At 48.1% G+C, this 22,659-nt stretch overlaps 1 protein-coding gene across 2 annotated transcripts in view; it reads left to right on the forward strand.

The window, feature by feature from the left end:
* The window catches only part of Kif1c (kinesin family member 1C), a 30,273-nt gene extending 7,863 nt beyond the window's left edge, over window positions 1-22,410 (forward strand). The window contains exons 14-23 of one of the 2 annotated variants that reach the window (XM_070001670.1): window positions 986-1,155; window positions 1,321-1,400; window positions 1,490-1,565; window positions 9,770-9,849; window positions 12,284-12,378; window positions 16,972-17,055; window positions 17,515-17,701; window positions 17,847-17,919; window positions 18,729-19,343; window positions 21,111-22,410. In XM_070001670.1, the coding sequence (XP_069857771.1) occupies window positions 986-1,155; window positions 1,321-1,400; window positions 1,490-1,565; window positions 9,770-9,849; window positions 12,284-12,378; window positions 16,972-17,055; window positions 17,515-17,701; window positions 17,847-17,919; window positions 18,729-19,343; window positions 21,111-21,794 (2,144 nt within the window). In that variant the 3' untranslated portion in view covers window positions 21,795-22,410. The remainder of the gene's footprint in view (window positions 1-985; window positions 1,156-1,320; window positions 1,401-1,489; window positions 1,566-9,769; window positions 9,850-12,283; window positions 12,379-16,971; window positions 17,056-17,514; window positions 17,702-17,846; window positions 17,920-18,728; window positions 19,344-21,110) is intronic. The other variant, XM_070001671.1, reaches the window with a different exon arrangement.
* Window positions 22,411-22,659: the final 249 nt, after the last annotated feature.

The following is a 22,659-nucleotide window of genomic DNA, read 5'->3' on the forward strand; positions in this document are numbered from 1 at the left end:
TCTTGATTCTGAGTTTTTGCTTGGGCTTGATTTGAACTGAGATCTTCCTGTTTCCCCTTTTTATTTAAAGATAGGGTTTTGGCCAGGTGCCAGTGGCTCATGCCTGTAATCCTAGCTACTCAGGAGGCTGAGATCTGAGAATTGCAGTTCAAAGCCAGCCCCGGCAAGAAAGTCTATGAGACTCTTCTCTCCAGTTAACCTCTAGAAAATCGGAAGTAGCACTATGGCTCAAGTGATAGAGCACTCACCTTGAGCTGAAGAGCTCAGGGACAGGGCTCAAGCAGTCAAGCTCTGTGGCCGACAAAAACAACAACAAAAAAAGATAGGGTTTTACTATGTGGCCTAGGCTGGCCTCAAACTCAGGATCATCCTACTTTAGCACTTGAGTGCTAGGATTGCAGGTGTGCACCACCATGCCCAGCAGCACCAGAATTTTAATTGACCATGAATTTAACAGTCAACAATGGAATGGCTTTTAAAATGCAGTAGTCAGCACTGATAAAAACAAAATAAAACAGTATCTGTGTGAGATGTTGTTTAACTCATGTTAACCAAGTATGAACCCTGTCCACTCTAGTGATCCATCTTACTGAAGGGAATCAGGGTGCTGGTACACCTTGGAGGGCATATTGCTCTTGGGAAGAGGAGGAGGATAAATTAGGTGGGATGTTCATCTTGTAGTGTTTCAGGGGCTGGGCAGAAAAAATGGCACTATATATAGGCTTTCATGCCAGAGGGCAGAGCATGCATGTTGTGCAGCACATTTCAACTCAGCACAGTCAGGCACTAACAATGGGAAGAACTGGCTTTCAAGTACAAAGTAAGGCCTCCATCCCTGGAGTATAAGCAGAGACAGGGAGCCCGTTTGTCAGGGCTGCAGAGGACCCCTACCATGTGGGAGGTTGCCTTCTGTAACATTCCTGGCCTTCTCTAGTTTTATCAGTTCCATTTTTCCTTAGCCTCCTTTTACCTTTCTCCCTTTCAGGTCTGAAAGTGGAAGAGGGGAGTCCTGGTGGTGTTCTGCCAACCGTTTCCAACCCCCCTACCCCAGCTTTACCGTCATCTCCCCCTGCCCATAATGGGGAGCTAGAGCCCTCATTTTCTCCCAATGCTGAGCCCCAGATTGGGCCTGAGGAGGCCATGGAGAGACTGCAGGTAGGAACCTGGAGCCGGCAAGGGGTAAGGGGCTGGAGACTACTGAGAGTTTACTTTTTCAAAGCCAGGGCTAAAGAGATAGATGGCATCCTAGGAGTATTGCAGCCTCCGTGGTAGATGTTGGTCCCAGGTTTTCCTGATCTCCATCTGTCCCTGTGCTTCCAGGAGACAGAGAAGATTATAGCTGAGCTGAATGAGACCTGGGAGGAGAAACTGCGCAAGACGGAAGCCCTAAGAATGGAAAGGTGCGAGGACCCAGGGATGACCTATTGAGACTTTGCAGGGAAGAACATGAGTAATGAGAAGACTGACATTTGTCTTTTCTTGCTCATAGGGAAGCATTGTTGGCTGAGATGGGGGTGGCCGTCCGGGAGGATGGGGGAACTGTGGGTGTCTTCTCTCCAAAGAAGGTATGTAAACGAATGTGGAACGAGATCTGGGGAACACTTTGGATACCTAGAGAAGAGGGTTAGAGGTGGCAGGGTGAGAGTTCTGTCCCTAATCTTTTCCTCTTACGTCTCTGATCTGGCCCTTGCTCCTTCTGCGCCCTGTACCACTAACAGGTCCATGTTCTCCACTATCCTTGCTTTCTTTATCAGACAGTGATATAGAGGGTCCAGTGCTTACTAAACGCCTGTGAGGAAGGCCTTTGGAGCTCAGAGGATGATAGACCTCCCTGCTTAGCTCTAAGTCTTTATGTGTATGTGTTCCTGCACAGAATTGGTCAGAATTAATTGATTGGGATTCATGAGAACCTGCTCGATAGTGGTTATCTCAGAGAGAGGAGGGGGGACAGAGAAACTGGAGTTTGGTTGGCATAGGAATTTAGACTGGCATATGTTTTTCTGCCCTTTGGATTTTGTATCCTGTGCATATACTCACTATGCAAAAAATTAGCTCACAAATACATATTTTGAAAGGATAATTTAGAAGACAGGTGGAAAGGGGATGGAGGAGTGAGCATGACTCAGCGATTTTAAGTGTGGAAGGCTGGATTATAGATGGATGCAGGCAGGCCTGGAGACAGTGCATAGCTTCCTGGGAAAGGGGATTTGGGAAGTGGAGCCTGAAAGATGGGGTAATAAGGAGTAGGGACAAACTTCCGAATCCCCAGAGTACATGTTGGGGTGAGTAGGGGACACTGATGTTTGACATGTGCCTGCTAGGTAGTAGGTGCTCAGTAAAGCTTTGCTGAGAAGAACAGAAAAGGCAGGAATGGTCAGGCTCAGATGGGGATTGGAATGATATTTAAAGTATCATAACTAGCTGGCATGTGACAGACAGTGACCAGTCAGAATGGATGGTAGTTGTAGAAAATGAGCATAGCTGCCTGGTGTGATGACACTCCTATAATTCTAGTCCTCAGGAGGCAGAAGCAGGATTGAGAGTTGGAGATCATCCTGGGTTATAGCAAGACATTGTCTCCAACAACCAAAACTGAGAATGTAATACAGCTCAGTGGAGTACTTGCTTATCAATTATAAGGCCCAGGTTCAATCCCCAGTACCACACACAAAATAAAACAAGGCTAGCCCAGCTGATTGGTACATGTCAATGAAGGGCAGAGCAGGAACTTCCAGTCTCACCAGAGAAGCAGCCTTGCCTGTCTGGTACATGATGCAAAGCAGCTAAGATCAGGGCTTAAGCAGATAGACTGCTCTCATACAAGTTAGGTCACTGGGGTCAGCCAAGAAGAGGTAGCAGATTTTCTCACAGAGGCCCTACTTTAATTTGAGAGGTCAGGCCTCACAAATTAAGAAACTGAAAACACTTCTTAAAAAGGGAAAGGGCTTTGCTTTGTCTGGCCCGCACCATAAAGCAAGGGAGAGAAGTGTGAGTAGATAATTTGGGGTGGCAGGCCAGGCTGAGAGATCTTGTCCAGGACCAGGGTAATCAGGGCTTTGAAGTCCTGAGAAAGCTATAGACCCTTCTAGATGACAGCTACATCTTAGGAATCAGGGATGTAGATGGCTTCCAATTACCTTTGGGTGCCTGTAACTAGTACCCTTCTACTCAATGGCAGGGTAGAAAAAAGCAAACAGAAAGGGGTGGGATGATTAGTGGGGTGTGTATTTCTTTCCTGAAGGACTTACTACTGCACAGGGATGCTTCTTACTAAAGCCCAGGGACCAAAAAGAGGATTTTTATTTTTTTTTAATTAGTCATGGGGCTTGAACTAGGCCTGGGCACTGTCCTTGAGCTCTTTTGCTCAAGACTGGTGCTCTGCCACTTTGAGCTACCAGTGCCACTGCTTGGTTTCATGAAGTTAATTGAAGATAAGAGTCTCATGGGGGCTTTCCTGTCTGGGCTGGCTTTGAACCTCAATCCTCAGATCTCAGCCTCCTGAGTAGCTAGGATTACAGGTGTAAGCTACTGGCACCTGGCTTAATTTTTTTTTGTTTTTGTTTTTGTTTTTGTTTTAGCTGGTCCTGGGGCTTGAACTCTCCCTGGGCACTGTCCCTGAGCTTTTTTTTTTTTTTTTTTTTTTGCCAGTCCTGGGCTTGAACTGTGGCCTGGGCACTGTCCCTCAGCTCTTCAGCTCAAGGCTAGCACTCTACCACTTGAGCCACAGCACCACTTCTGGCTTTTTCTGCTTATGTGGTACTGAGGAATCGAACCCAGGGCCTCATGCATATAAGGCAAGCACTCTACCACTAAACCACCTTCCCAGCCCTCCCTGAGCTTTTATGTGCAAGGCTTGCACTCTACCACTTGAACCACAGCTCCACTTCTGACTTTTTTGGTAGTTTATTTAAGATTCGAGTCTCATGGACTTTCCTGCCCAGGCTGGATTTCAACCTCCTGAGTAAGCTAGGTTAAAGGTGTGAGCCACTGGGTTCATGGAATAGGGAGGGTTCTTGTATTTATTGTACAGATAATAACAACATAACAAGGAAAACTTTCCAATAGTACTAAAAGGTGAGTACATTTTAGAAAGTCTCTTTTTCATTCTCAATTTTTCCTTCTCTTAGAGAAACTATCATTTCTTAATGTGTTCTCCTAGAGGCAGCCTGCATGCCCAGGCATGTATTACATACCTAATTATCCATGTGTGCACACATGTGGCCTCCCTTTTTAATAATAGTGGTTGCATACCTTGTTATCTCAAAGGTTGCTTCACTTTTGACATTGTGTCAGAATATTCTGTCATGTAGATGTAGGATATCTTACTAGTTTCCTATTAGTGGGCATTTAGGTGTTTTTGATACTACAAACACTGCTACAGTGGTTAGACTTGAAAATTGGTGCTGTCTGTAAAAACAAATTCTAGAAGTAGACATTTGGGGTCAGATGGTGGCCGTTGAACCTTTTTTTTGTGGTGGTGGTGGGGGGTAAGAGGGGAATTGAGATGGAACCCAGAGTCTCATGCATGCTAGGCAAGTACTCTACCACTGAGTTACATTACTACCTCTACCTTTTTTTTTTTTTTTTTTTGGTGCTGATACTGGGGTTTGAAGTCACAGTCTGAGGTGCTGTTCCTTAGTTTTTTTTTTGCTTCAGGCTAGCACTCTACCACTTGAGCCACAGCTCCACTTCTGGCTTTTTGGTGGTTAATTAAAGATAAAAGTCCCAGATTGGCTTTGAATTGCAGTTCTTAGATTTCAGACTCCTGAATAGCTGGGATTGTAAGTGTGTACCACCATGCCTGATTACTAAAGTGTCCCGTGAAGATTATAACCACCTGAATATATCTTCCAAGAGCAACATATAGGTACCTGTTTTTTTTTTCTTTCTTTTCCTCCCCCCACCCCCGCCCACATTGTGACAAGTGCCCCTACCACTGAGCTACATTCCTTCCCTTACCCTTTTTAACATCCCGCATTAATCAGTTTTTTTTTTTAATTGTGAAAATTCCGTACAGAGGGGTTATAATTACATGGGCAAGGGTAATCAGAATTTATTTATTTATTTTTGTGTGTGTGTGTGTCGGTCATGGGGCTTGAACTCTGGGCCTGGGCACTGTCCCTCAGCTCTTCAGCTCAAGGCTAGCACTCTACCACTTGAGCTATAGCGCTACTTCCGGTTTTCTAGTGGTTTATTAGAGATAGGAGTCTCATGGTCTTTCCTGCCCGGGCTGGCTTTGAACCTCGATCCTCACATCTCAGCCTCCTGAGTAGCTAGGATTACAGGCATGAGCCACCGACGCCCGGCATAATCAGAGTTTTTGATCTTTGCAAGTGTGGTTGGTTAAAGGGTATCTTGTAGTAGTTCACATTTGCATTCTTCTCAGGGTGTTAAGGATGAATATACTCTCAAATGTTCAAATATTTCAGAAAGGAGAGTTAGATTCACTGGAGAAACAGGTTTGATATAGAAGTGGTTCTATCTTAGTAATGGTTGGGTGGAAAATTCAGTCTTGAGGTGAAGCTACAGTTTGTTTTGGAGAGAGAGCCAGGACCCTTGTTCAGAATTTTGCTGGGACCCCAACATTAGCTTTAATGACTACATTCTTGTGTGTGCATGTGTGTGTGTGTGCGGGCGTGTGCGTGTGTGCACATGTGCCAGTCCTGGGACTTAAGCTCAGGGCCTGGGCACTGTCCCTGAGCTGTTTTGCTCAAGATTAGCACTCTGCCGTTTGAGCTACAGCTTCACTGCCAGCCTTTTTGGTACTTAAGAATCACATGGATGGGCTGGGAAGGTGGTTCAGTGGTAGAGCGCTTGCCTTGCATGCTCAAGGCCCTGGGTTCAATTCCTCAGCACCACATAAGCAAAAAGAAAAAAGCCGGAAGTGGCGCTGTGGCTCAAGTGGTAGAGTGCTAGCCTTGAGCTGAAGAACTGAGGGACAGTGCCCAGGCCCAGAGTTCAGGCCCCATGACCGGACCCAAAAAAAAAAAAAAAAAAAAAAAGAATCACATGGACTTTCCTGCCTGACTTTGAACTGTGATCCTCAGATCTCTGCTTCTTGAGGATTATAGGCTTGAGCCACTAGTGCCCAGCACAATGATTCTCAAATCTTGTCCTGAGCTTTCTTCTTGGGCTAAAAAGTAGAGGGAACACAACCAGATTATGGATTTCCTATCCCTAGCCCAGGCCTAATTGGTTTCCTGCTTATCTGTCTGACGCCCTCATCTTCTAGATAAGGTTTCATTTGAATAAAGAGTTGTAGGGCTGAACAGAAATTGAAAAGCACTGCCCCAAATCATGTCCTTCTCCCTAGGGATAGATCACATTCTGTTTCAGAGTCCATGAATGTCAGCCAGACCCAGAGCAGGTCTGACACTGCAGTGTAGAGAGTTTGTGAATGTCCCTTGAGGGAAGTATGGCAGTAGCAATTGTGGAGTGCCTAGGAAGAGCAGACTATATGCCCAAGTGGACTGTGGGCACAGCTCTGGGTTCCTGTTGTGCTGGGTGAACCCCAAAGAAACCTGGAATCCTGGGCTGGGGAGGTGGCTCAGTGGTAGAATGCTTGCCTCTCATGCATGAGGCTGACCCTTGGTTCGATTCCTCAGCACCACGTAAGCAGAAAAAAGCCGGGAGTGGCACTGTGGCTCAAGTGGTAGGACGCTAGCCTTGAGGTGAAGAGCTGGGGGACAGCGCCCAGACCCAGTGTTCAGCCCCCACGACCGACCAAAAAAAAACAACAAAACTGGGATCCCCACTCCTATCTGTTCTTCCATGGTGCTCTGGTGTTTTTGTCTCTCTGTGTTTCAGGCTTCTATCAGACTTCTTCTTTCTGCTTGTCTATACTTTTTCTTTATTTTTTCTTTATTTATTTTTGGTGCCAGTACTGGGGGCTTGAACTCAGGGCGTAGGCACTTTCCCTCAGCTTTTTTGCTCAAGGCTAGTGCTCTACTACCTGAGCCCCAGTCCTCTACTTCTGACTTTTTGGTAGTTAATTGAAGAGATAAGAGTCTTGTAAGAGCTGGTGGCTGTGTCTGTAATCTAGCTACTTAAGTTGCTGAGATCTGAGAATTGCAGCAGAAGGCAAGCCCAGGTAAGAGGCTTCAATTAAACATCAGAAAAGCCAGAAGTGGACCTGTGGTTCAAGTGATGGAGTGCTAGTTTTGAGCAAAGCTCAGGGCAGCATCGAGACCCTGAGTTCAGGCCCCAGAACTGATGGGCGTATATGTGTGTGTGTGTGTGCGTGTGTGTGCACACACACAGAAAGAATCTCATGGGCTTTCCTGCCTGGGCTAGCTTTGAACCACAATCCTCAGATCTCAGCTTCCTGAGTTGTTAGGATTACAGACATGCACCACTGACACTCGGCTTGTGCATATCCTCCAAGACCAGCCTTTCCCAGTCTTCTAAACCCCACTTTTCCTGCATTTTCTTCCTCTTTGTGTATAAGTTAACCCCAGAATACTGAGACATTCACCACCCGGAGAATCAGTGAATGAATTGCATGAACTAAGCAAGAATATGAGGTCAGAAACTATCACATCCATTTTTCCCATTTATAATGAACAGTATTTCTGTATCACGTTTTTGCTTCTCCCAGTTGGCTCTGATTTCCTTACTGACAGGTCAGCCTTGACTGGACTTAGCTCATCTCTGTCCCATCCTGAACCTCACTGAGGTGAAGTAGAAAGCCATGTAGATCTTTATGTGCAGAGGCAGGGGAACCTTCTTGGAAGGCTTAGGAAAGTGTGGAGGAGGTGGCATTGAGACAGACAGATGTGAATTGGATGATTTTTGGCAAGTGGAGGTGAAGCCGGCAAGAGGCTGGTCAGTGCTGGTGGGAACCTGGTAGGAGCAGTCGCACAGCAGCCTGGGATGCAGAAGTCCTGCTTTGGGTTCTGAAATGGGGCTCAGCAGTTGTGGGCAGGAGTACACAGCTGGGAGTGATCCCCAGAAAAGGGGCCTGGACAGGGGCACTAAGGTCCTTATGTCGAGGAGAAGCCAGGGTAAAGAAGCAGGGTTCGAGTCAAGTGGACTTAGAGTGCTAACTAGAGAAGGTCTCTAGAGAAACAGTGGTGCATGGCATGGTATAGAGTGGAATATGGTCAGAGAAGCTAGGTCAAGCAGGCTGGAGGCAAGGATGGCACAGCAGCCATTGGGCAGGGTAGAAGAAGACTTCTCCCTCAGCATGACAGCCAGGGCATGAAGGACTGGTAGGAACAAAGGCTTATGCTCCCCAGAGTTGCTTGTCTGGAAAAGGTGAAGTTGTTGGAACAAACAGAAGTCAGGAAAAGGTACCTTGAAGTTGGAGAATGGGCTTTGTCTTCAGCACAGAGCCACATAATGAGCAGCCAGGAATTTGGAGTGGATTTGGCTAGGGAGGCCTTGGGCAGGCACAGCACCAGATGGCTGAGGGGCCCTTACTTCTGCCCTACAGGCCCAGGGAGGGGCATTGTCAAGGGAAGAGTTGGGGAATCTGCTTTTGAAATGGATTTTGTTTCATTTCTAAATCGAGGTAATGGCCCTATTTTTAAATTGCAATTACAAAGGTAATCTGTGATTTGAGAGGATTTTATTCAAACTCATGTAAGAATCTTGATTTAAAAAAATGGGAATATCAAAATAGAATTGGACCATGTAAAAAAAAATTACAAGATTTATTTATTTATTTTTTGTCGGTCAGGGGGCTTGAACTCTGGGCCTAGGCACTGTCCCTGAGCTCTTCAGCTCAAGGCAAGCGCTCTACCACTTGAACCAAAGTGCCAATTCCAGTTTTCTGGTGGCTTATTGGAGTTTAAGAATCTCATGGACTTTTTTTGTTTGTTTTCATTTTTTGCTGGTCTTGGACCTGAACTCTGGGCCTGGATGCTGTGCCTCAGCTCTTCAGCTCAAGTCCAGTGCTCTACCACTTGAGCCACTGCATCACTTCCAGCTTTTTCTGCTTATGTGGTGCTGAGGTGTCGAACCCACGGCCTCATGCATGCGAGACAAATACTTTACCACTGAGCCACCTTCCCAGCCCCTCATGGACTTTTTGAACTGTGATCCTCAGTTCTCAGCCTCCTGAATAGCTAGGATTATAGGTGTGAGCCATCAGCCACCAGCTCTGGGCAAGCTACAACTTTTTTTTTTGTCTGTCATGGAGCTTGAACTCTGGGCCTGAGCGCTGTCCCTCAGCTCTTCAGCTCAAGGCTAGCATGCTACCACTTGAGCCACAGCTCCACTTCCAGTTTTCTGGTGGTTTATTGGAGATAAGAGTTTCACAGACTTTCCTGCACCAGCTGGCTTTGAACCGTGATCCTCAGATCTCAGCCTCCTGAGTAGCTAGGATTACAGGCATGAACCACTGGTGCCAGGCAAGCTACAAGATTTTGAGGGAAGAAATAATGGGACTTGGGGGACTGAGGAAAATGGGGAAGAAGACGGCAGTGTAGGTGGGTTCCCAGGCTGCTTCCCAGTCCTGGAGCCTGGTGAGTTGAGGTACTTTTAGAGAAATGGATCTTGGGAAGGGATGCTGACCTGGGAGGGGTAGGAAGAAGATGTGCTTTGTAGACCCAGTTGTGTAAGAAGAGGACAGACCATTGGTAGGAATTGCTTCTTAGGCAGGAGGGAGGGTGGGAAGACTCCTGTCCATCCCCAGCCAGTGGAAGCAGGGTGAGCTGCAGGTGGTGCCAGAACTTGAAGGATTGGCTACTCAGATGCCTTTGCTCCCTTTTTTGTGTCCACCCAGGTCTTATTAGCCTTCCCTGACCATTCTTCTTTCCACCCTCAGACTCCTCACCTGGTGAACCTGAATGAGGACCCCTTGATGTCTGAATGTCTCCTCTACCACATCAAAGATGGTGTAACAAGGTAAATATGCCCAGTAACTTGGGAGTGGCCTTTCCTTTTGGGGTATAGCTGCAGAGGGATGGCTACATTGTTAACTCCCTTTTCTAGTGGTCACTGGAAATACCCCCAGATCTCTGGGCAGCTATTTCTTCAACCTTGATTCCTCTCTAAGCACGTGTGCACATGCGCATGTACACTATAATATGCTGGATCCAAAAGAGACTCCAAGACAGCCAGTTAAAGGAGCTAGGAACTTTATTACCACCGTGTGGGGACCGCTTTCTATCACCAGGAAAGTAGGAGAATGTCCTTGAGCTCAGGGTAGGATTTTTTTTTTTTTTGGTGGGTTGTGGGGCCTGAACTCGGCCTGGGCACTGTCCCTCCGCTCTTCAGTTTAAGACTAGCGCCCTACCGCTTGAGCCACAGTGCCACTTCCGGCTTTTTTCTGCTTATGTGGTGCTGAGGAATCAAACCCAGGGCCTCATGCATGCGAGTCAAGCACTCTACCACTGAGCCAACTTCCCAGCCCTAGGATGTTTTTTTTTTTTTGGGGTCCGGTCATGGGGCCTGAACTCTGGGCCTGGGCACTTTCCCTCAGCTCTTCAGCTCAAGGCTAGTGCTCTACCACCTGAGCCACAGCACCACTTTTGGCTTTTTTTTCTTTTTGCTTATGTGGTGCTGAGGAATCGAACCCATGGCCTCATGCATGCAAGGCAAGCGCTCTACCACTGAGCCACCTTGCCAGCCCCCTAGGATGGGTTTTTATAGGGTTAGGTTACATAGGTGAGCCATGCAAAGCAGATTTGGCACATTTTTATTGGTTATAGTTATATGATCTTTAAATTCATTTGTTCTGTATGGTAAATATCACACATAATAATTTGCAATAGGCAGCCCATAGTGAGACCACTCAATGGTGGTCTTCCATTGGTGGGCTTAAGGCCCTGTTACTGAGGCAAACAAGCAAGGTTACAGAAGCAAATCATAGCAAAAACATAGCCTTGAGTCACAGGAGGATAGGCAAAACAGAATCTTGACTTGGTCAGCATGACCAATACTATCAATGCTATTGACACTATTACAGAAATGATTTTTATTATAAGCTCCTGACTAATACTAAACTCAGTGCAGCTGGTGGTAAGCCTCAAGGTTGTCAACAGCTTTCTGCAAAGCTGCCAGCTTGGTAAGTGAGGGAGAGATGTTCTTTTGCTTTCTGGCAGGGATGGAGAAGGGGCAAAGGCTGACCAGTAGTCAGCCTTTGGGGTTTTTCTTTACCAAGAGGTTTTGCCCTTTATCAATAATTTTGTTCTGTTTTCTGATTTCACATTTTAGTTCCCGTGGATATTCTTTTCCCGGGAAAAAGGGGATTCAGGGGAGAGAGTAAATTTCCAACAGCAGGAGGGCCTGAGGCCAGACAATAGGAGGAATTTTCTGCCAGTGAAAAGCAGCTCAGATATTACATGTGCGCCAGTAATCCTGGTGCTTGAACTCAGGGCCTGGGTTCTGTCCCTGAACTTTTTGGCTCAAGGCTAGTACTTTAACCTGGAGCCATAGCTCCACTTCTGGCTTTTTGGTGGTTAATGGGAAGTAAGAGTCTCATAGACTTTTCTGTTGGCCTGGTTTTGAATCTTGATCCTCAAATCTCAGCCTCATAAGTAGCTAGGATTATAGCCATTGGTGCCCAACTTTTTAATTTTAATTTTGTTGATGCTGGGGATTGAACTCGGGACCCTGTGCACTACCGTTAGTGCTCTGCCACTGAGCCTCCTGGCTTCTTGACAATTGATGACCTGCTTTCTCTGGCTGTCTCTGTCCCTCAGTTTGGTGAGGACAGGATACTCTTCTTGGAACCAAATGAGTCAGCATTATGGGATTACTCCTGATATACTAGAGCAGGAAAGTTGGGGGAGATGGACCACCACATTTTTTCCCTACCACCATGATCTTGTTCCTTGCTGGGATTCTCTGTAGATGAGGGAGAAGGGTCATACAACCTGGCTTTACGTTATCAAGGGGCAATGTCCACAATAGCCTCCTGGTAGAAAGCATTGCCAGCTAATGTGTATGAAGTGGTGGGGCTCAGTACATCCTGCAGTTAAAGGGGCCAGGTACTCCATTCCTTCCTACAACAGGTTTTGCGGTGTCCTGGGTGATCATTATAGGTAGAAAGTGAGTCCTCAGGGTGATCAGTCCTAAGGGTGTACAAGGTCATGACTGATGGGACCATCTAGTACAGGCTCACTTCTCACCTTTATTGTATAATTTTAGGGACAGGCAGCTTCACTACTGCTCATGTGCATGATCTTAGCCAGTTACTTCCTCTCCCTGAGCCTCAGTTTCCTTATTTGTAAGATGGGAATAATTATGCTTATTGACTAGGATGAGTTGGTGCTTAGGAGAGGCCTGGCAAAAAACCTAGAACATGCTTCGAAAGTATTGGTTGTTGCTTCTCCAGAGTTGGCCAGTTAGATGTGGACATCAAGCTGACCGGACAGTTCATCCAGGAACAACACTGTGTGTTCCGAAGCCTTCCTCAGCCAGATGGAGAAGGTAATGGTGTGGAAGGGGTATGAGAGCCGGAGAGCCAGATAGGAGAGATGGGTGGCATGTGGGCTGGACATCGGGGAGTTCAGCCACGTATGGGGATGCATCTTCACTCTCGGGACTCCAAGCTCATGGGACAATACCAAGGGTCTGGCTCTCTGCATGGCTGATAGACCACTATGACGTGTCAGAGGGTGGGATTTGGATGAGGAGGAAATGCCTAAATATATATACATATATATGTATGTAGATGTGTATATATATATATATATATATATCTACATACATATATATGTGTGTGTATGTATTTATGTATTTATGTATATATATACACTTTATACTTTATTTTTTGCTGGTCCTGGGGCTTGAACTCTGGGCCTGGGTGCTGTCCCCAAGCTTCTTTTACTCAAGGCTAATGCTCTACTACTTGAGCCATAGCACCACTTCCAGCTTTTTCTATGTATGTGGTACTGAGGAATTGAATCCAAGGCTTCATGAATGCTAGACAAACACTTTACCAATAGGCTACATTCCTAGCCCTCCGGCTTTTTAAACAATAGTTTATTGGAAATAAGAGTCTCATGGAGTTTCCTGCCCAGGCTGGCTTTGAACCATGATCCTCAGATCTCAGCCTCTTGAGTAGCTAGGATTACAAGCATGACCCACTGGTGCTGAGCTTGTATATAATTTAAATAGTACTCTAGTTGTTGTGTGTGAGAACCTGGATTTGTTTCAGTGGGATATCTGAACCTGCATTGATTCCTTTGTGACAAAAGTGTTCTGAGTGTTAAAGAGGCCACATGTCTCTGTGGTTCCAAAGCTTGCAGAGCCTTTATTTAGCCTTAAATGTGGGCAGAGAGTGTTAGGAATCATGGACTCTAAGAGTGAAAGTGGTAGCTTTTCTGACCAAGGAACAAAGCAGTGCTTGTGAAGTTCAGGATGGTTCTGTTTTGGTTTTTAGTTTAGAGTGGTGGTAATTGAATTCAGAGCCTCATACATGCTGGACAAGCACTTTGCTACTGAGCCACATTCCCAGCCCTACCATATTCTTAAAAGTAAGAAATAAGCTGGGTACCAGTGGCATATGTCTGTAGTCCTAGCTACTCAGGAGACTGAGATCTGAGGATCGTAGTTCAAAACCAGCCTGAGCAGGAAAGTCTGTGAGACTCATCTCCAATTAACCACTAAAAAACCCAGAAGTGGTGCTGTCGCTCAAAGTGGTAGAGTGCTAACTTTGAGCAAAAGAGCTCAAAGACAGCACCCAGTCCCTGACTTCATGCCTCAGAATTGACAGAAAAAAAAAAAAGCCAGGCACTGGTAGCTCATGCCTGTAATCCTAGCTGCTCAAGAGGCTGAGATCTGAGGATCGTGATTCAAAGCCAGAAAAGTCCGTGAAACTCTTACCTTCAATTAACCACCAGAAAACTGGAAGTGGCACTGTGTCTCAATTGGTAGAGCACTGGCCTTGAATGAAGAACACAGGGACAGTGTGCAGGCCCAGAGTTCAAGCCCCGTGACCAACAACAACAAAAAAAGAAAAAAACGGCATGGTGGCACATACCTATAGTCCCAGCTACTATGGAGGCTGAGGTAGGAAAACTGCTTGAGCCCAAGAGTTTAGGGTTAGTTTGAGAAGAGTGTGGAATCACTGTCTTCAAAGAAAAAAAGAAGCTCGGTACAATGACTGCCACCTGTAATCCTCCTAGTTACTCAGGAGGCTAAAGAGCATGAGGATCAATCTGAGGCCAGTTCAGGATAAATGTGCATGAGACCCCATCTCAATTAGTAGCTGGGAAGTGGTATTTACATTCCATTTTAGCTACGTAACAGGCATAAATAGGGTCGTGATTCAGGCTGGCATGGGCAAAACAAGACCTTATTTTAAAACAAAAACAAGCAAAATGTGATGGAGGCATGGCTCAAGTGGTAGAGCACTTACCTGGCAACCTCAGAGCCCTGAATTTAAACCCTAGTACCACCAAAAAAAAATCCCAAAAACAAAAAACAAAAATGACACTGTCATGTGGCTTGCAGGTTTAAGATTTGCCAATTGGGTTCCTGTCTGGTTCAGGGTCAGCAGATTAGCTTTGGTATTCTGGTGTGATTTAAGTCCCCAGTGACAGCAAGTGCTTCCGGCATTGGGGCTCAAAGCTGTTGAACCAGTTCAGTGCAGTGAGTTATTGCTGAGTTCCTCTTCTGTGGTTACCTCAAGTCATGTGCTGGAAGAGATTACAAAGCCATACAAGGCCTGAGGATTGAGCCCACTATCCAAGAGCTCTTCAGTATTTGAAGAAAGGGCAGACATGTGCAAGACTGTTAAATAAATTGACATCTAGTGTGTATTTTCTCACAAAACTCACAGGTGATAGAACAGAGGCTTTTGGTTAGGTAATTTGCTCAAGATTACACAGAGAACAGAACTGGATTTCAGTACAGGACAGTAGGGTTACAGGGCTCTGCCTTAGGCTGCTGGGTTGACAGGACGAGGACTGCCCTGACTAGGCTGGAGAGAAATCATCTGACTTGATCGTATTTTCTGTCCATAACACCTGTCCTGTTAGAGGGGACTTTAGATTATCTGCTTTGAAAAATTATTAGAATTAGCCAGGTGCTTGTAGCTCATACCCATAATCCTTGCTGCTCAGAAGGTTAAGATCTGAGAATCATGGTTCCAAGTCAGCCTGGGTGGGAAAATCCATGAGCTGTAAGTGGAGCTGTGGCTCAAGTGGTAGAGTATTAGCCTTGAGCACAAAAGCTCAGGGACAGTGCTGAGGCCCTGAGTTCAACCTCCAGGATCAGTACACACACACACTCTAGAATTAAATGACTTAAAATTACCTTGTTTGCCAGGCCCCAGTGGCCCATGCCTGTCATCCTAACTACTCAGGAGGCTGAGATCTGAGGATCTTGGCTCAAAGCCAGCCTGGGAGGAAGGTGTGTGAGACTCTTTTTGTCGGTCGTGGGGCTTGAACTCTGGGCCTGGGCGTTGTCCCTCAGCTCTTCAGCTCAAGGCGAGTGCTCTACCACTTGAGCTACAGCGCCACTTCCGGTTTTCTGGTGGTTTATTGGAGATAGGAGTCTCACGGTCTCTCCTGCCTGGGCTGGCTTTGAACCGCGATCCTCAGATCTCAGCCTCCTGAGTAGCTAGGATTACAGGCGTGAGCCACCAGCGCCCGGCAGTGTGTGAGACTCTTATCTCCAGTTAACCACCCCCAAAAGCCTGAAGTAGAGGGGTGGCTCAAGTGGTAAAGTGCTTACCGTGAGCAGAAAAGCTCAATGACACCACCCAGGCCCCTGAGTTCAAGCCTCAGGACTGGTGCATGGGTGTGCACACACGTGCATACGTGCGTATACACACACACACACACACACACACACACACACACAGTTTATCATCTGTCTTACCAACCAGAGGTAAGCTCTGTGCTAGCAGGGATTTGGGGTTTTTATCTCTGTGTTAGTTCACTTCCAGGGTCTCATCAGATAGGGCCTAGCATATAGTAGGGTTGTAATATTTTTGCAAAACCAGTAAGGCATTTTGGGGCAGGTAGGAAATAAGGAAGTGAAGGTGGGGTAAACTGGTGTCTATCCTAACCTGTGTTGTTCCCCTACGTACAGTGACGCACTTAGCTGTCTCTTTCCTAGTCCTCATCCTTGCCATCATTTCTGCCCATTGAAAGCTGAGTCCTCCTTTGAGCATTGACTGGAAGGTTGCCACTTTCACATAAACCTGTCCATTCTTCTTCTCCTAAGCTGAGCTCTCTGCTGTCTTTGTTGTACCTCCATATCAGCAGTCCCCATCTCTGGCTGCTATTAAAACTCATTCCAGTTTCCATATTATTGTGTACATAACAACAAATCATGTTTGCTTATTATTTTATGACTTGTTTATTTGTGCTACTCAGCACTCTATAAATAAAGATTGCATTATACCATTTTATAGAAGATCCTAGACGTTAGGTGACTTGCTCAGCATCCCTGGATAAGGAGTCTTGCACAGGCTAGGTCAGTGGCCACCATTCCTGAAGGTAGGAAGCTGCCTCATACTTGTTCATGTCCCCAGCAAGCAGCAGACTCAGTGATTGGCACTGTAGGGTATGTTCACAAACATTTGGATTAAGTTCAGTGTGTCTTGTATGTTGACTGCAGCTTGAGAAGATCAGACAGGTGGTAGTTTGCAAGAAGCATCTGACAGAGAAGTAGGCTGGGAGCCTGCTGGATGCATCTAAACCTGGCTGGGGATAATGTCAGTGGGAAAGATAGAAGTAATATTTCAAGGCAGAAGTAACAGGACCTCTGCCCAGTTGAACTTGGGAATGAAGTCTTCTGAGAATACTTGTTTTTTCTTTTGCTGGGGAAGGTGGTGGAGGGTGAGCAGGGAGTCACTGCAGTTGTAGTTGTAGTTAGGGCTCTAACCCTCCTTCTGCTCTTCCTTTCCTGTGCTGCCTGCCTTCAGAGGGGACATGGCACCCTCACAGGTACTGGGGGGGGTGTGGGTGATGCATGTGTGGTTTGGGGGGATAAGGCAAGGTGGGAGTCTGACCACCGCCTGCCTTCCCCAGGGTCTAACCTCTCTCCTTCCTTTCTCCTTCCACTCAGTGGTGGTCACCTTGGAGCCTTGTGAAGGAGCAGAGACGTATGTCAATGGGAAGCTTGTGACGGAGCCGCTGGTGCTAAAGTCAGGTAGAAGCACAACAGCAGAAGCTGGGGGTAACTCAGAGGGAGAGTGCTTGTCTAGCATATACAAGCTAGATCTCTTGTGCCACAACAAAGAAATGAAGAAAGGATGTCCTAGGATGTACATATGTCTAGGACATATGTACAGAGGAAGTATCAGGACAGGGCACATCACTAAGGAAACATAAAAGAGCTGTGAAGTGGAGATCAAGGAGCTAGGTTTTGCTGGTTCTTCCCCTAGGGAAATAGGAAGAGGATGTCAGCCCCCACTTCCCTTTAATAACAGGGATCAGAGCTTCCTGGGGGCAACCAGGAGATATCTACTCTGACTACTCCTATCCTGGGCTTGGGGTGAGTCCCTAGGCTGTCCTGGGACTCGAGGACTAGGTCATATATGTCTTGGGCTTGGGGGTGTCTTTGCTGTTTTTGGGGAGCCAGTCTATTTTCCCCTCTTTGCATCTCCAGGGAATAGGATCGTAATGGGCAAGAACCATGTTTTCCGCTTCAATCATCCGGAGCAGGCACGCCTGGAGCGGGAACGAGGGGTTCCCCCACCCCCAGGACCGCCCTCTGAGCCTGTTGACTGGAACTTTGCTCAGAAGGAACTGCTGGAGCAGCAAGGAATTGACATCAAGCTGGAGATGGAGAAGAGGTGCAAGACTCTCCACCACTCTCCTCCCCCCTGGCCCGTGTGTCCCCTCTAGTCCCCAAGTCCCCAGTCTCTTCTTGTGGTTTATACCTTACTACATTAGCTCCAGAGCCTCCCACAGCTTTTCCTTCCCTCTACCCAATCCCAGGCTACAGGATCTGGAGAATCAGTACCGGAAAGAAAAGGAAGAGGCCGACCTTCTATTAGAGCAGCAGCGGCTGGTGAGGGTACCTGGGGTGTGGCAGGGGTGGAACTCAGGGAGGGACTGGTGGGCAGGTGAGCAGCAAGTCCAACATCAACTCTGCCCAACTCTGCTTTTGGTGCATTGTCTGGGCCTGAATGGGGACTAGGGGTGGGTGTGAGGAGGGGGGTGTCTACAAGGAAAAGGCTAGGGGAGAAATGAGACCAGGGGAGGAAACAGTTACACTGCACAGAAACGGAAATGCCTCAGTTGACCAGGGATCCCCAGATTCACCAGTCCTCTGGTGAATGATCTTTTCCATATTCAAGTACTGCTGTTTACTTAAGATTATTCTTTAAGTGGACTTTAAAGTCTTTAACCTCATTCCCAGCAGTGATACGGTCATTTCCCTACAGAGTGATGATTCTATTTACTGTAGACTGTTCATTTGAGTGTGGATCCATAAGATTATGTTACCTAGTAATGTGTAGCTGCCTTGGTTTGTATCAGTAGAGTCTATAATGCTCACACAAAATCACCTAAAGACATTTCTCAGTATGTGTTCCTGTGGTGAAGTAAAACATGACTGCACAAATGGATATTTTATTACTTGTAAATAATACAATAGCCAACTGCTATTCCAAATACTTACTCCTTCAAATGAATCTCTGTAATCTATACTGTCTAGACTAGTAGAAGCTAAACAGTCCCAAAGGGGTGCATAGTTCCTAGGAGCTAGGGCAGCACTGGAGCCCAGGCTCGCTGATGGCATGTCCCCTGTCTTTGGGACAGGGAGGGGCTCTGGGATATCCTTAGCCCTCTCCCTGTCATCTCTCTCTCTGGTGTCAGTATGCAGACTCTGACAGTGGGGATGACTCTGACAAGCGATCCTGTGAAGAGAGCTGGCGACTGATCTCCTCCTTGCGGGAGCAGCTGCCCCCTACCACTGTCCAGACCATTGTAAAGCGCTGTGGCCTGCCCAGCAGTGGCAAGCGCAGGGCTCCCCGCAGGGTTTACCAGATCCCCCAGCGTAGGCGGCTGCAAGGCAAAGACCCCCGCTGGGCCACCATGGCTGACTTGAAGATGCAAGCTGTCAAGGAGATATGCTATGAGGTGGCCCTGGCTGATTTCCGCCATGGTCGTGCTGAAATCGAGGCCCTGGCTGCCCTCAAGATGCGGGAGCTGTGTCGCACCTATGGCAAGCCCGAAGGGCCTGGAGATGCCTGGAAGGCCGTGGCCCGGGATGTTTGGGACACAGTGGGAGAGGAGGAAGGAGGCGGAGGTGGCAGTGGTGGAGGAGAGGAAGGAGCCCGAGGTGCAGAGGTCGAGGACCTCCGGGCTCACATCGACAAGCTGACAGGGATTCTGCAGGAGGTGAAGCTGCAGAACAGCACCAAGGACCGTGAGCTGCAGGCCCTGCGGGACCGCATGCTCCGCATGGAGAGAGTCATCCCCTTGGCCCAGGTAGGCAACCCTGGGCCCACCTTAACCCTCTCCTCTCCTTTCTTCTCCTCTCCTCTCCCCTCCCCTCCTTCAGCTCTTCCTTTAGGACTTTGCACCTCCCACCTCAAATCTCAGTCCCTACCTCTAAAAAAAAGTTTAGCCTAGTTTTCTTAGTAGATTTTGTGAATCACACAGAGGATACTGGGCTTCACTCTCAGCCTACTGAACGTGCATCTTTGGAGTTCTGTCTGAGCTCCCCAGATGTTTCTGAAGTATAGAAGTTGAGAATTGCTAGTGCAGAGTACGTAGTGGTTAAGTCCCAGCTGTGTGACTCCTCATGGTCCTCTTCCCCTCTGTTGACCATTCCTCTGTGGTGGTCGCAGTGCAACATGCTTTTTGTGTGTCATCGCCTCGCTTAACCTTCACAGTAACCCATGGGTGGTAGTGTTCCCACATATCCTTGCAAATAACAAATAACATTTAAGTGCCTACTGTGTGACAAATATTCTGCCAGCCACTGAGGTTACCTAAATGACAGGTGGTACAATTCTGCTCTATTCAAGCTGACCTTCTAAGAGAGAACCTCTGGCTTCCTATTGTCCTTTGTACTTTCTGGGCATGCTCTAGCCTAGCAGCCTTTGTGCCTGATGGTCCTTCAGCCTGAGTGGCTTTCCTTAGCCACACAGCTTACTCCTCACATACTCCAGGCTTTCACTGAAACAAGAATTTCTCAGTGAATCAATCTCTCTCTCTCTCTCTCTTCCTCTCTCTCTTTTATGGTTGTGGGCCTGAACTCTGGGCCTGGGTGCTGTCCCTCAGCTCTTCAGTTCAAGGCTAGTGCTCTACTATTGAGTCTCAGCCTTCTGAGTAGCTAGGATTACAGGCGTGAGCCACTGGTGCCTGGGTTTCAGTGAATTCTTTCTGGTGCGTTCACTGTAGCCATCCCTGTGTTGACTTCCTTTCCCACTCTGTTCTTCCCCGTCTATGGTAGAACTTAGTAAGTTCCCAGAACAACTCTCAGTACTAGGTAATGGTATCACTGGCATCATTGTGCAGATGTGACAAGCCCAAGATGTGACAAGCAGAGCCAGAACTGAGCTCAGATCCCCTGGCTCTCAGGCCTGAGCTCCTAAACCACTGCCCTTCTAGCTCCCTCATCTCCAAGCTCTTCTCTGGCCTGCTTGACACCTCTTACACATCCTTCTGAAAAATGTTCTTGAATCCTTTTTTTTTTTTTTGTCGGTCGTGGGGCTTGAACTCTGGGCCTGGGCGTTGTCCCTCAGCTCTTCAGCTCAAGGCGAGCGCTCTACCGCTTGAGCTACAGCGCCACTTCCAGTTTTCTGGTGGTTTATTGGAGATAGGAGTCTCACGGTCTTTCTTGCCCGGGCTGGCTTTGAACCGCGATCCTCAGATCTCAGCCTCCTGAGTAGCTAGGATTACAGGCGTGAGCCACCAGCGCCCGGCTGTTCTTGAATCCTTATGTCCTCAAGATTGCCGCTCTCGGGGCTGGGAAGGTGGCTCAGTGGTAGAGCGCTTGCCTTGCATACATGAAGCCCTGGGTTCGATTCCTCAGCACCACATAAGCAAAAAGAAAAAAAAGCCAGAAGTGATGCTGTGGCTTAAGTGGTAGAGCACTAGCCTTGAGCTGAAAAGCTGAGGGACAGCGCCCAGGCCCAGAGTTCAAGCCCCACGACCAGACCTCCCCCCCTCCCCCCGAAAAAAAAAAAAAAAAGATTGCAGCTCTCCTTAGGTTGTTTCTCCTTCTCTCTCACCCTCTCTGCATCCCAGGATCATGAAGATGACAGTGAAGAAGCTGGTGAGATCACCTGGGCTCCAGCTGAAGGGTCAGAGGCAGTAGAAGAGGCAGTGCCCAGTGACCGTTCGTCCTCTGCCCAGCCCCCCACACCCCCTGTGTCCAGTTGGGAGCGGGTATCGAGGCTGATGGAGGAGGACCCTGCCTTCCGCCGTGGCCGTCTTCGCTGGCTCAAGCAGGAGCAGCTGCGGCTGCAGGGACTGCAGGGCTCTGGGGGGCGGGGAGGGGGGCTGCGCAGGCCCCCAGCTCGCTTTGTGCCCCCTCATGACTGTAAGCTCCGCTTCCCCTTCAAGAGCAACCCTCAGCACCGGGAGTCTTGGCCAGGAATGGGGAGTGGAGAGGCCCCAGCTCCACCCCAACCCCCTGAAGAGGTCACTCCCCCTCCGGCTGCCCCTGCTCGAAGGCCTCCAAGTCCCCGCAGGTCCCACCGTCCTCGCAGGAACTCCCTGGATGGAGGGGCCCGATCTCGGGGAGGGGGTTCCACACAGCCCGAGCCCCACCACTTCCAACCTAAGAAGCACAACTATTATCCCCAGCAGCCCCAACCTTACCCGGCCCAGAGGCCCCCAGGGCCCCGCTACCCTCCATACACTACTCCCCCACGAATGAGACGGCAGCGCTCAGCTCCTGATCTCAAGGAGAGTGGGACAGCTGTGTGAATCCTACATCTTGGACAGAGAGGCCCTGGCGAGGCCTTTGCTGGGAGAGGGAAAGATGCTTCCCAGAAGCCCTAGGTCAGAGAGGCCAGAGGAGAGAGAGAGAGAGAGAGAAGGTCCGAGCAGGTGATGGAAGATAGGGTGACTGAGCTGGAGGCTGAGGGAAGGAATAGGGCACGGAGTTGCCAGGAGCAAACCAAAGTGAAGGAAGAGTAATAGGAAGCTGCCTTGGGGCCCCCCTTTGCAGGGGGGGGAGTCCCACAAACGCTGCTATGGGTGGGTGGGGCTAGAGGCTGCATAGCCAGTGTTTGACTTTATTTTTGAGTGGGTGCAAAGGGGAGAGAACTGAGAGGAGAGTTCTCCCCAGCCTGTCTGTCTGTCTATCTGTGGTGGGTTTCTGTTTCCAGGGAGGTGTGGTAGGATCTTAAGTCATTCCCCTCCCCTTCCAGGCCTCCTGCTGTATTTAGGGGGACCTGTGTGGTTTGGCTGGAGTCCCATAAGGATGTGGGACCCCTTAATAAATGTTAGCAAGCAGGGTCTTGTGGCTTGTTGTTTGGTTTGGGGCTTTAATAGAGGTGCTCACCGCTCGGATAAAATGGTTCTGTTGTGTTTCCTTGAATGCAATTTCCTGTGTCTTCATTTTTGTTTACCCAATGTCTCTGTGTCCTCAGTACCACTTCCAATGTCTTGGACAAAGTAGAGAGAAATGCCAGGTGAGGTGAGGGACCAGCAGCCTATAGGTGACCCGCTGCCCCATTGCTAACAGACAAGGAAGGCTTCCGGTTGCAAAACAGTTGTGCTTCATCGAATCCCCTGGTTTGTTGCAGCATTTACTCAGTAGACCTGTTTCCCTGGGCAGTGAATGTGT

The sequence above is a fragment of the Dipodomys merriami genome, unplaced genomic scaffold (genome assembly GCF_024711535.1).
Source record: "Dipodomys merriami isolate MVZ:Mamm:240054 unplaced genomic scaffold, mDipMer1.0.p SCAF_59, whole genome shotgun sequence".
Lineage (NCBI taxonomy): Eukaryota > Metazoa > Chordata > Mammalia > Rodentia > Heteromyidae > Dipodomys > Dipodomys merriami.